Genomic DNA, 13,443 nt, shown 5'->3' with positions numbered 1-13,443 from the left:
GGGTAAGTTTAGGATGTAGAAATGAATGGAAGTCAATGGAAAGTCCCCACAAAGATAGTCACGCAAACGTGTGTGTAGCGAGGTAGCTGTTTGCTTTTAAAGACACAGTGCTTTATGAAATGATTTACGTCTCTTGAAATTTTCCACATCCAATTGTGTCTGATGTTACAACCAGTAGTCTGAGATTTTATGTGACAGACCAACTCAAAGTAGTACAGACAGATTGGTAGAACTGAAGAATCGTTCTCTACAGGTATCCACTCATTTGTGTTGGTTTATCTCACAAAATCCCAGGAAAAGATATTATTGTTGCCGTGGTTATCGGACAAAATGTGAAAAAGTTCAACAAGTGTAAACAGTTTTGCCAGGTACAGCGTGTGACAAAGGGAAGAGAGGCTTACCTCAAGCTTCTGAGTCAGAGTGTCTTTCTGCTCCATGAGGTCATTCATGTTTTCCAGTTCTTCTTTCAACTTCTCCATTTCCTGAAGGGGCACAAACATGGATGTGTGATGTTAACTTTACTTCTACTTCTCCCCTCTTTACTCTTGCAGAAACACACCTCTTCTTTGTCTCGCAGCACGTTCTCCAGCTCCTCTATGGTTTGGTTGAGTTCCGTCTTTTGGGATTTGATCACCGGGGTTTGGTTACTCTGGCACTCAAGCTCCGTCACCTGCAGGGATACGATGGGTATTTTGATTTAGTCACCAAACTCCTGATCTCAATCTGTCTCCCAGCATGCCTTTTTCTTTACTCCCCCCACCCACCCTCTCGTCTGTTTCTTGCTTTCATCTCGACTTCACAGTGTCCCTTCCTAAACGAGTGCTCCTATTTGATCAGAATGATTTAACCACACATGAAAACAAACACGCGCTCCCTTTGCTCACCCGTTTGTGTAGTCTCTCTGCCTCCTCTTGGTAGGCAGCCAGTTGCTGTTTCCACTGTTTGACGTTGGCCGTGGATTCCAGCAGAGCCGCCGTCAGCTTGGCGTTGTTCCCCTTTAGCGCCTCCAGCTCAGCCTCCCAGTGTTTTGTCATGGCCGGGCTGAAGAACACAGACATGTACAGAGCGTGTTTTCAATTAGGCAACGTTAGCTGCTTGTGGATGCCAGCCGTAAGCATCGCAGGCGATGAAAAGCTTGAACTTCGTGGTACTTGGTACAAATACGCAAAATGAGGTGGAGCGGGATATGGACGCGAATATGTTTGAAAGTGGACGAGCTTTTCTACAGAGGTGTAAAACATAATCTGGTGACACTTTTTTCTTCATTCTTAACCCTTGTGTTTACAACTTGTATCATTTGCCACAGTCCTCCACGTTTGCCTCAGTCCTCGCACGCACAAGGGTTAAACCAGCCTGTATGGGCACTGACCAAAAGACTAGGTTATCTCCCGTCAAGTAAAAAAAAAACCAAAACTTCTCTTTTAGCCGAGACCAGCTGACTATTGTGCTGAAAAGTGTTCTAACAGAGTTTCCCTCTTTTGAAAAAACAAACTATTCACACCATGATCATCACAACACATTAAGGAGCCCCATGTGAGATCTGTCGATTTGATCCCATATGATCTCATCTCTTTGAACACCCTGTCGACTGACAGCGACAGGAACAGCAGGATCAATTTGGGATTTGAGGCTGTGTTTATCTACGGTGGTTATTTCCTCCAGACTTTCTCTCCATCAAGGTAAGGATAAACTCCAGAACAATTTACCTCTCTGCTGCTGCTGTTTCATCCTTTGACATTTATTTACATTTACATGCTGTGCGCTCTCCAAAGCGCTAAATGGGCTCCAGAGTGCTTCTTAATGTGATTGCTTATTATTATCAATAAACAATCACAGCATTATTGCAATTATATGGAGCAAGCTGTTTGAGGAGTTGTTTAAAAAAAAATCAACTAATGTTGGGTCGGATCAGAGAAATCATACCAGCTATCACCAGTAAGTGAGTCAAATGTCTCTTTTTTTGGTCACTTTTCAGATTCTTTGGCTGTGAATCTCATGGGTTGATTATAATCCTACACTGTTTGCAGACGTACAGATTGTGCGATAAACGAGACACTGAATACATTTACTAAGACAAAGTCAGGCAAGCAATAAAATATTCTTGGTTGAATGCAGCAATACAGTTCAGCAGAGTTTTAACTGCATGTTAACGCTTATTGCATTATAGTAATAAAGCGAACTGGGATTAGAGGAACAGAATGTGTAACATTATTTAAATAACAGCTGATAACGAAGTTGTTATCTGCGAATAGTTGCATTCTATCTAAGTAGGTCAGTAGAGTGTGATAATTCACACTTGAACAGTCAAATCAGTTTAATGTTGTAATTTAAAAAAAATCTAGGCTCAAAGGAAGAAACAACCAAAAGTTAAATAAGACAAACCACAGAAAGATGCATTAAAGAATATTCCAAAGCAGCTTAAACTTCAAATATGTTTGCATAAAACATACAATTTTAGAAAATATGGCATCTGTTTTGAGTATTTTTATTTAGTAGAGATCAAACTAGGTGAGGAATAACTGTTTATTACAAATAAACAATGTCCAAGAAGGTATAAACTTCAGCAAAACGTTCCTTTTGTCTCTGTTGTTATCACGATAAGAGATAACAACAGGTAAATTATTATTATTATTATTATTATTATTATTATTATTATTATTATTATTATTATTATTATTTATGATAATATTTCAGAGAAACATATTGCTGAATAAGGCAAAGGTGTCCAAAGTATGGTACATGGGCTATTTGTGGCCCTCACAATGATTTTGTGTGGCCTTCAAGCGCAATTCAAGAATGGAATGAAGTTGTTTAGTACGAGTGTCTACGGTAGATACTGTTTCTAATCTTTAATGTAGGGATTTTCACTGACAAAATCTTAAAATGATAAATATTTGGCACAACACAAAGCATTGGTCTTTTATAGGCCATGTTTTTTGCTGTCATTTTGATTTCAGTAAATAGGACTGAAAGATCCAGTGACTTTTACTGAAACACTGACTCCATCCCATTCATTAATTAAATACAGCAATGTTTAAAGAATCACATCTCTGTGTCTGCTCCTATGTTTTCTGCTGAGGAGAGACCAAAAAAAACTTTAGATCAAGGAAACAGGAAACAAACAACCCGAAACATTTAGGAAATATTACGCCTTTTATTACCAGGCAAACTGCCAGCTTCCTTTTTATATTTCAGATTCCCAATGATTTTCATATTCCATTTATATAAAAAAAATTCTGCAGTTTTGTTAATTTCTTTAAAATATCGCTTTTAGAAGATTGAAGATTTTGACCCTCAAAGCAAAAGACATTCAACTAATTGAAAGGAAAGCTCCAGTTTCTCCCAAAGTCACTGTAACAGATGCAGAATTTGAAATTCACTCATTAAAAATGCAACTCACTAAATATCTGATCTTGCCAGAATTTGCAAAACTTGGAACTTTTTAGAGGCTCTTATGTTGACTTGTGTATATGAAAAAAAAGAGACTCCGGGACAGATGGAGGCGGCTATATTCTCAGTTTCACTCCATCTTTTCTCTAACACAAGCACACACACACTCTGTATCCTCTCACACTGCAGCATCCCTCTGCTGAGCCACAACACCCACTCTGTGAGGTGTGAAAGACGGAGAAAGCCCTGATATGATTCCCACTGAACTCCTACAGCTCGCCTTCAGTCCTTACGCAACATCCACCCCGCTCCGCAAGCGTGTCTGCATGTGTGACGCATACGAGGGAGACGACACCTCGTCCTACACGTGCACATGCAAAACTGACACTCAGCCGTACGCGCACACACACACGCACGCACGCACGCTCACGCACAAGGACGGAGCGGCGCTGTCACCGCTCCCGCCAATGTATAAACCTCACACAGCAGCTCGGAGAGGCAGAGAGCGGGCGAGACGTCAAGATGTGAGGATGGAGACAGACGGAGGGAGCGCAGGGACATCAGCGGAGGGAGACAAGAGACAAAAGGACAAGACGCCGCGGCGCTTTTTTTAGAGGCTGAAATGGTTGGAGGGGGTGGGGGTCGTCTGAGAGCATTTCTGGCTGAGGACAGAGACATATGGTGGGTAAGTTAGAAGCTGCTATGTTGTTGAGATACTGACGGAAGATGATTTTTCATTGCAAAAAAAAATTATAATAATCTGTGCTAGGCAGTTTTCTGTGTAATTTTCTGCGTTGCTAAACAAGATTACATGATTGTGTGTGTGTTTTTTTTAAACTTATTTTGTACATTTGTATACAAAGCAGAAAATATTTCATGGAAATTTTTGAAAAAAAATTCAGGACCAAATTGTGTGATTTTTCTCAGAAGAACAGAAATTTAACGCGTCCAAAAAAAAGTTGTGCTTTTAAACTTTTTCTCATTTCTGAATGTAATTGTTGCTACTTGTACATATTACCGGTATTTCATCAGCTGTAAATAAACTCTTAACTCTTTGCTATGTGTTTTACTACATAAAAACATATTTAAAAGTTTGTTCATTCTGAATAAAAAGACAAGAGAGCAAAGTGTAAACGTGTGACACGCACACAGGTTTTTTTCGCAGCCCTCCCAAGTGTCCTGACCACTGTTGGTATTCAGGTAGGTTCTCCCTCCTCACACAGCAATTCAAAAAATAAAAATAAAAAAAAAAACAGCGAGGCACAGCAGTTGCCATGGCAGCAGAGGAGGAACCGTGGAGACGTCGCAGCGATCTCCTTTCACCCAAACCCACAACCTGACGCCTACATCCTCCAACACCAGAGGACCGTTCACGTGCAACCCAGGAAGTCCAAACCGAAAAGGTCCAATAACATCAATAAAAACCATTCAGAACCACTCCAGCGAAGGATCTGCCAAATGCGCCCACATCCCGATTTAAGAAACTCGTCTTTCCTCCACTTCTCTCCTCATCTGTTCCCTGCTCCCACATACACCTGCCCACGCAGAGCGCTGCGCTGCGCTGCGTCCCGCAGAGACCAGCGCACATCCAACTCCAGATGTGCCAAGACTGCTTGCGGAGGTCTGGAATTTATTTTATTTTATTTTTATTTTTTTTTGCATAAGTATCGCTACTAGCACCTGCATTTTTTGAGGGTTTTGGCTCTGCATACAACGGGACACACACTCAAAATTCATTCAATGTACGTTTTAACAAGTAGAAATACACGTGATGAACCTTCTTGTGTGCATGTAGGAAGATGTGAGTCAGAGAAATAAAAGCAGCAAAAGCTTTATGATTCTCACATCCTCTGTTGCTGCATATCTGCGAAAGTGTGAGTGAGGTTCGCTTGTTACATGCACACTTGCAGAGTCGACCCCGTCTCCCACGCACGCAGCATTAATAGAAACACCAGCTAAGCTGCAGCAGGCAGTGGGTGTCCTCTCCACATATCGCTCGGTCTCTCTCTGTCTCTTTCGCTGCATTGATCTGTGCAGCTTCACGTAATGGTAAGGTACTTCAACAATACCCAGAAATCTGTCTGATAATCTCTGGATGTTGATGTTTTCCTACAGTTATGGTCAGGAGTTTGCAAAGCTTCACTGTGGGCTTCAATGCAGTAATATTTGGATTTTGATAAGCATTCAAAGTGTTTCTTCTTAACAGCAAAATGATGACACAACAAACCCCTGGACATGAATTTTGAGGTGCAGTTTTGAAATGATACTTGAGCTTTCTTTAATCCCCAAAGGGTCGCAAGAATATACGATCAGGCTCAAATATACACATACATCGTCCTCAATGCTTGTTTACATATCCTGAAGTGATCTGCAGGAACATCAGGTGCTTTTTGTAGAAATGAAAAAGCTTCTCCTGTAATTCTGGATTTTTTTATTTAAAAAAAAAATTTTTTTACCACTTGTCTTTGTAGAGATAAAGTTTATTGCCTCAGACTTCAATAGAGTTTTCCGTCATTCCAAAAGCTCCTTAAATCCTAATTTATCAATTTTAAGACCAAGTTTGATGATTGTTTGGGATCATTGCTCTCTTGGAACACCTAATAGTCATTACGTTTCAACCATCTAACCCAAACTTCCAGGAGTTTGACATGTTCAGGAAAAACCCAGGAACAAACACGACAAAAAAAACTTATCACGAACAGCAAAGGAAGTTTCATTTTAATGTGGCCTGAGGGGCTGCAAACCGTGAAAAAAAGGTCAAAATGACACTCAAATTTGCCACTTTAACTTTTAAAGACCATCTCTCTTATGGAGAAAAACATCACGGTCAAATTAGCCATACATTGAGATGTTTGACCTCAAACATCTCTGAGTAAAGTTTAGACTTTCAAACTACAGGAACACTGTATCAGCTGTGGAGCAGAGTGGTGGCAGAGTCATGCTGGGGGTTTTATTAGTTGACAGTGACACTGGCCATTGCGCAAAATAGATGGAATAAGGATAAGGAAGTAGGATGGCAACCAAATTCTTCAAGTTTCATATAAAATAAACAGACGGTTGACACAAACTGATAACCTCAAAAACACAACAAAGTTGGTATTAAATTGGATGAAACATAATACATTAAGGTTTTCTGGAAAGCCCCCAACCTCAGCTGTACACAAAGTGGGTGATAACATTTGGCCCATTCAAGAAAACTAAACAATTTAGGTCAAATCTGTTAATTCTGCTTAAAAGGGTGCTCAAATATCCAGCCAAAAATTACACCTGAAGTTTGATTAGGGTGAAAAAACGTGTGTCGTTTCCCTACGACGCGCTGAAGAACATGTAATCTGATGTTAGTGAAAATGTATTTACACATTTGAATCTGTAAGTACAATTTCGACCCTGTGTGGTTTAAAGGAAATCCACAAGCAAACTTTTCCCTCAAGTTCTTGTTGAAAATCACTCCAACCCCGATAGAGGGAACTGTTCAAATGTATCATTTGGGACCTAAAGTGAATGACATTCATGCCAGTAGTAAGTGTATGCAAACTTTTGACCAGAGCTGTATTCAAAAACACACTATGCTTCTTCACTCAAACACCAGAACAACCATATTTGAAGTCAGGAAGTGACATCTTTAATTAAAATGAATCTCAGCTACAGACAACAATAGAAGTGGCACAAAGTTACAGATATTTCACAAAAAGGAAAAGCCTGTAGTGTACATTTCACGACAAAATAAGATGTTACTCTTTAAACAACTCAAACTGATCCCCCTCTCTCTCTCTCTCTCTCTCTCTCTCTCTCTGTCTCTCCACTTTATTTACTTCAGCGATGCACTGTACGCTGATCCTGGACATTTAGGTATCGGTGACTCACGTACAGACTTTATACAAATCACGTTCCTCTCTGACACACACAATCTGTGTGTCTGTCTTGCTCTCTCCATGCCTCCCACTACCCACATCGTGTTACATAAGTCTTACATAAACACTTCGTCGACACATTTTTGGCGACGTACCCCGCAGCCGCACCTTTCGGAGCCATTTTACACCACAGTGAGCCCGAGTGATGTCTTAAAGAGACAGGTGCACATCAGCAAAGGTTGGAAATCACATTTTAGTTTGCAGTCTGCCCACAAGACTTGGAGGAATGTGTACAGCGGTAATTGTGCATGCATAGGTGTCACAGCAACACCTGCTCAGACAAGAGATTTGAATTTGCATTCATGTTATTGCACTGCAGTAGTCGTACATATACGAGAGCGCGTCCGCGCCCCCGTTGAAACTTTCCCACACGGTTTGTCACGTTACGATCACAATTACCAAAAGTGATGGACCAACACAAGTTGTTTTTTTTCTCCAATAAAAACTTGATTAATGGAAGAAGTTCTTGGTTTATAACAACATGTCAACATTCGGGGTTAAATCCAATTTGGAAAACAAAAATGGGCACAAATATTAACCTCTACATGTCCAAGATACACCCCAAAAAACACAAATGGTGGTTTCACAAATTATTGACCCAGATAGTTTGAATACAAATGCCACACCACACTTTTTAGAGTTTTATTTGTAAGAAAGAAAAAAAAATTCCTTCTACATTAATAAAATACTTTGTTGCAACAAACAACTGCATTACAACGCTTTGAATTTTGTGATTGAAACGTGACAAAATATGAAACCAATCCACGAGCGCGTATGTATATTAGCAAGGCTCTGTAGATGGACATGTGTGTGTGAGGTTCCTCACAGAGCATGCTCAGATTAGACAAAAAAAAAATAAAGTGGATAACGGTTCATCAGTCCTGAGAAACAATCTAAGTTACATTGCTTGCTGGTTGGAACAATTGAACAATATGTAAATGCTATAATTCCAGTAAAAAAAACGTCTTATGCACCCATTTCATTGCATCCCTCCTTACAGGAGTTTCAGTTATTCTTACGTTGAGTAATAAATATTCAGTGCATCATGATGTATCGGAAAACAGCACCCACCCTTCTGCAAACCTGAAGTCAGGCTCTTATTTTAGAAAAACATTACATGTAAAACTGTTGTGATTTTTTTTTTTTTTTGTGTGTGTGTTTAGAGAAGTCACGGTGTCGCAGCAGTCGGGACTATCAGAAAGAGCAGACCCGACAAGTCTTAAGCTGCTCCCTAAAGAGGAAAAAACACGAGAAAGCAGCGGTGAATACAGGGAGTTCACTCTTCTGTGCTCACATGGAACGGATATAGAGGTGAACGCAGACACACGGGAGAGCGACAGAGAAGGACTGTTAACGTCTGCACCGACGGACAAGCGGACAGAAAAAACAAAAAAACTCACAACCATCATTGCTCGGGTGAAGTAATAAAAGTGATCCTGGTGCTAATCTTTTGCCGACGAGCACTGCAGCGGGATATACCTGTGTGCGAAAGCCAGAGCGTTCTGCGACGGCTCCGGACGGCTGTCCGAGTTGGGAGTCGTGTCGCAGATCTCATCCGTGCCGTTGATGTTTTCCATGGGGGGAGTCACGGGGGTGAGGGGGGAGGCGAGCTCACCGGCCGGAGACTCCTGCAGGTGGGAGGACGTTTACAGCGTTATTATCTAATATGGAAGCAAGCCGTGATTATACTGCATGACTTCAACTTCATCCTGCTTGAGCTGCAATCTGCTTGCACAAGAAAATCAGTCATTTACTTAAGGCCTCTTACAGCGAATTAATAATCAAACAAATAAATAACTTTTAGTGCAGAAATGTTAATACTGAAACATGAGGTCAGTGATAAGGATATTTTCAAAAGTTACCATTAATCTGATCAACAAGCCTCATAGAACTGCACACCCACAGCCTGTCTATTATGAGGCAAAAATGTCTTTCAGCAAGTCGCAGAGAAAATATGTGCAGTATTTTTAGCCATCAACAAGCTTCTGGTATAATTTGGTGAGGTTTTTTTTATTTTTTATTACTGCTCTTGGTAGAGCAGGTTGAGCTCTTTAAAGTTCTTGGTTTCCAGGCACAGAATAAAGTTTTTCATATGTTCAAACATTTTTAATAGGATTAAAATACCAGTCTAACAGCCTGATGTTTGGCTCCTCTATCCAATCCTAAACTAGTATTAGATGTTTCTTAGTTTTTGGGATTTTTTTTTGGCATAATTGCCTATTTCTCAGTCACCTGACACAAACTGTCCTAGGCTAGAATAAGAACAACTAATGAACGTACAAAGCTCACAGCTTTCACACTAAGAGCTACAAGAACAGCAGTGTGAGCATCCACAGGAAAGTCGGCTGAACATCACTGTAGGCTGAAAAGGCACTGAGCAAAAAAGAAGCATCAGCTCCAAAGTTGAGTCTTTCCACATGGACAGCAGCGCAAATGCTTTCTAAAAAAAACTCAAAAACATTCTGTTATGGTCAGATGATGCAAAAGTTGAGATATTTTGCCGCGTTGGCAAAAAACGTAGTTGGAGGAGTTTTAGACCAGATAACAACATACCACCTGTCAAAACGAGTTTTGACAGGTGGTATGTCAAAACTCATATCATGATGCTGATATGAGTGGCAGCATCATGATATGGGCTCTGTTTAGCTGCAAAAATTTTTTGTAAATTTTAAACTTTAGTTCAAATTAAGAGCCAGAATCAAACACAGGTGCTCTAACATCGATTCAAACACAGTTTACATTTTACCAAACTGAAATATATATTTGAGTCTGTGTGTATAAATCTACAATTAATTCAACCTTGTGCACTAATTCAGTTTTTTTTTTTTCATATTAACTGAATTTGTATGCAGTTCAACCAACCCACTTTTGGAAAAAACAAAACAAAACATGGATGACTAAACCTGTCAACAGGCCTTAATCCGAAATGTAAACGTTTCAATCTTACTGACAAAATAAACTGCACCTCACTTCACTTGTATCTTAAAAGAATAAAAAAAAAACAACCTTTTTGCCCTTGATGGATTCTTATTCTGAACTGGAAACAGCAAATTAACCTGCAGACAAAGACGTAGAAAGGAAGAGCTGTGCGACGGTCAGGGAGCTGAAGGTCCTCTAAGCTCGTAGAAAATTGTGGCGCAACAAATTTAGTCCATCTTAGTGAACAATTCCACATTCCCACAGGCGATTAAACTAGCTCGCTTTGGCGCAGGGAAATTATAAGAAGTACAGATTAATTCTTATCTTTATACCCCATAGAAGAACAGAATTATATGAGAGACAAATCATTTAGCTGCTGCACTCACATAAAACAAAGCTGCCAGGACTCTGGACCGGAGCTCAATGCAGCAGTACAATGACACAGAACCGCACGCCTCTGATGGCCAAGAAGGCGGAGAGAGATAAGAGGACGATTGTGGCTGGTTTTACATTCTGCGCTCCAAGTTCATTAGCGCTTTATAAAGTATTTGTTTGTGATGTATTTCCACCGGAGCTTAGGCCTGCTGGGACCAGCTTGACGGGCTCTGGGTCCGTGTCTTCTCTTCCTTGTCTTTTTTAGAGAAAACGTTTCTCCTCCGGCTTTAAGTTGATTTGGAGTGGAGGAAAGAGAAGGATCTGAGTGCCAGCTGGCCCGTGGGTGAAGCTCTGACTCTCAGCGATGGAGAAGCTTAAGCAGACCTCTGCAGGCTCCTATCAGCCAGGCTGCAGCCTTCACAGTTACGGCCTGTCTCTGACTTGCAGCGCTGCTCCGTCGTGTGGCACATGCAGCCCCCGGCTCCCGGCGAGCGCGAAGCTGTCCTCCTTGCCTCATTAAGAGGCATGCGAGAGGCAAAGACTGCAGCACAGCGCGGGGGCTTTACACCTTGCCTCCATATTGAAAAGATGCAGATGTGAAGCCGGGTAATGGTCTTTAGATTAAAACCCAGATTTCTCCAGGGATTCCCTCCTCCTGAAACAAGTTAATTTTCTCTCACAGACACGACTGAACGTCCCTTGAAGTGTGCTGTTGCCGCACTTTCTGTACACACTAATGCCGTATCTAAAGCAAAGTGTGTTCTCTGATGTAGAGTCAATCCCCAGCTCTGCATTTTAAGCTTTCTGGTTGGTTGTGCAGAGAGATGATGCGTCACGTTTGTAAAATTAAAGATTCAAGACTGATAAATACCTAAATGATGAATTAAGCAGATGGATTAAGTATAACAGAGTTCATTATTTACTACTACTTGTTCATTAATTCTTTTGAAATTGCAAGTTGACATTTGGAAATGTCATCTTTTCATCAAAATTTTATTTTGCTTTCCAAGTGAGAAGTCTATCTGGGCATGAAACTGTCAGGCTACCATAAAGACCAAAAAGTTGATATCCGTCAGTGAGATGTTTGATTTTCTGAGTTTCTAGTAAGAAAAAAACACAAGAACGCCACTTGAAGTTATGTTTCCTACAAGAAAACATTGCAGTTCAGCATCCAGCACAGCCTCTGCGCACATCGTGCACTGGTTGCTGTTTGTGTTTTATTAAACCAGTACTTGTCTAGCAGACAGAACAACTAATTCAACATGGAAAAATGTTTTTTTTGAATGTGGTGAAAAATAAGTCATCTTATTATGCTACTGCCATGGTAACAAGACACAACAGTTACCAAATCCCCCCGTTTTTTTTTTAATTAACAAATCTAACAAGCTCTACTCAACCGTAAAGTAATTTCCAGTTCTACGTTCCAACTTCATAAGCAAATTGAACCCAGTGTTTCATCTATCACTACAAGTACTACTGGGAGATAAATTTGAACATGGAAACTAGATTTTCAAGCTTCCAATTGTAAATGTGTCTAGGATTACGTTGTGAACTGACATGTCGAAGGTTGCTGAGCTGCTCTGAGCTCAGTATCCAATATGGCTGCCATGCAAATAAAATGTTGCGAAAGTTGCAGGTACACAGATGATACTTGGTGATGCACGCGACCTGCCCAGGGTGTTGCCGCCTGGATGGACGAATCCAGGCACCTCGTTTTGATGGAGCCACTACCATCAACGTGGGCACAAAACTTTATATATTTTTGTGCTGCCAGTTTTAGAATAAGTTTAACAATACAAAAAGTCTAAACACTGCAGGGATTTTTTTCCCCCTTCATCTTTGAGCTTTGACTCATTTTCAGCACAAAGACTCGACTTCAAACTTGTGAAGATCTAGACAAGTGAGAATTGGATTGAGATCCTGAATCTCCGTGGCATCACATATACCGTATTTTCCGCACTATAAGGCGCACCTAAAAACCTTCAATTTCCTCAAAACCCGACAGTGCGCCTTATAACCCGGTGTGCCTTATATATGGACCAATATTGAGCCACAACAGGTCTAGCAACTACGGTAAGCAGCCGCCGACTTCATTTTCGCCCGTAGAAGAAGAAGCGCGCGGTGCATGCTGGGATAGTTGTCAGAACGCTGGTTTGTTAATAAAGTTTGACTGACCTATCTRCCTACCGACCTGATAATCAGGTCGTCTGCAGGGCATTTAGCACCACGTTCTCCACCAATATGCTGCGCGCGAACGGAGAAGGGTGACAGTCGTCCGGCAACACACCCGGCCCAGTCGCGAAAGGCTCTCCTGGCCGACCGGAGAGATATTCATCCGGGGTGCTTCGACTAGAGTTACCAAGGGACCAGCCTCTATACATTTAAAGCCTGGGGGCTCGGGAGAAGAGAGAAAGAGACTGTGGTGGCAGCGTGTCGGTTGGTCTGTGTTACCCAGAAAGCAGTTGAACACAATATCGCAACACCAACACCGTGAGTGAAACAATGAATGGGGCAGGATGCTATATAAAGTACTCTAGACCTCTTTTTTTATTATTATACATCCACATTTGTAGAGTACAGAACAAATCTTGTCCTGTATACGTTCAATACGGTACGGGTGGCAACCCTAACTGTAGCGCCTATTTTATGCGCCTTACAATGCGGTGCGCCTTATATATTAAAAAAGTTTTAAACTAGGCCATTCATTGAAGGTACGCCTTATAGTGCGGAAAATATGGTGTATATAAAGGCAAAATAGAATAATATAATGTGCATAATGGTGAAACTGAACCAGTTATAGTAGTAACCTGCTACACAGTTCCTACAGTGTTTAGATTTCAAATATTCA

General features: G+C 41.0%; 1 protein-coding gene across 3 annotated transcripts in view; it reads right to left on the bottom strand.

The window, feature by feature from the left end:
• The window catches only part of homer1b (homer scaffold protein 1b), a 33,795-nt gene that overhangs the window by 3,971 nt on the left and 16,381 nt on the right, over window positions 1-13,443 (bottom strand). For 2 of the 3 annotated variants that reach the window (XM_017306661.1, XM_008418835.2), the window contains 4 exons: window positions 8,781-8,929; window positions 885-1,041; window positions 560-670; window positions 402-482 (listed from right to left, as the gene is read on the bottom strand). In XM_017306661.1, coding sequence (XP_017162150.1) covers window positions 402-482; window positions 560-670; window positions 885-1,041; window positions 8,781-8,929 — 498 coding nt within the window. Of the gene's footprint in view, window positions 1-401; window positions 483-559; window positions 671-884; window positions 1,042-5,837; window positions 8,533-8,780; window positions 8,930-13,443 lie in introns of those variants that run through there. The other variant, XM_008418838.2, reaches the window with a different exon arrangement.

This window comes from Poecilia reticulata, linkage group LG9 (genome assembly GCF_000633615.1).
Source record: "Poecilia reticulata strain Guanapo linkage group LG9, Guppy_female_1.0+MT, whole genome shotgun sequence".
Taxonomy (NCBI): Eukaryota; Metazoa; Chordata; class Actinopteri; order Cyprinodontiformes; family Poeciliidae; genus Poecilia; species Poecilia reticulata.
This window is presented reverse-complemented; position numbering and strand designations above follow the sequence as displayed.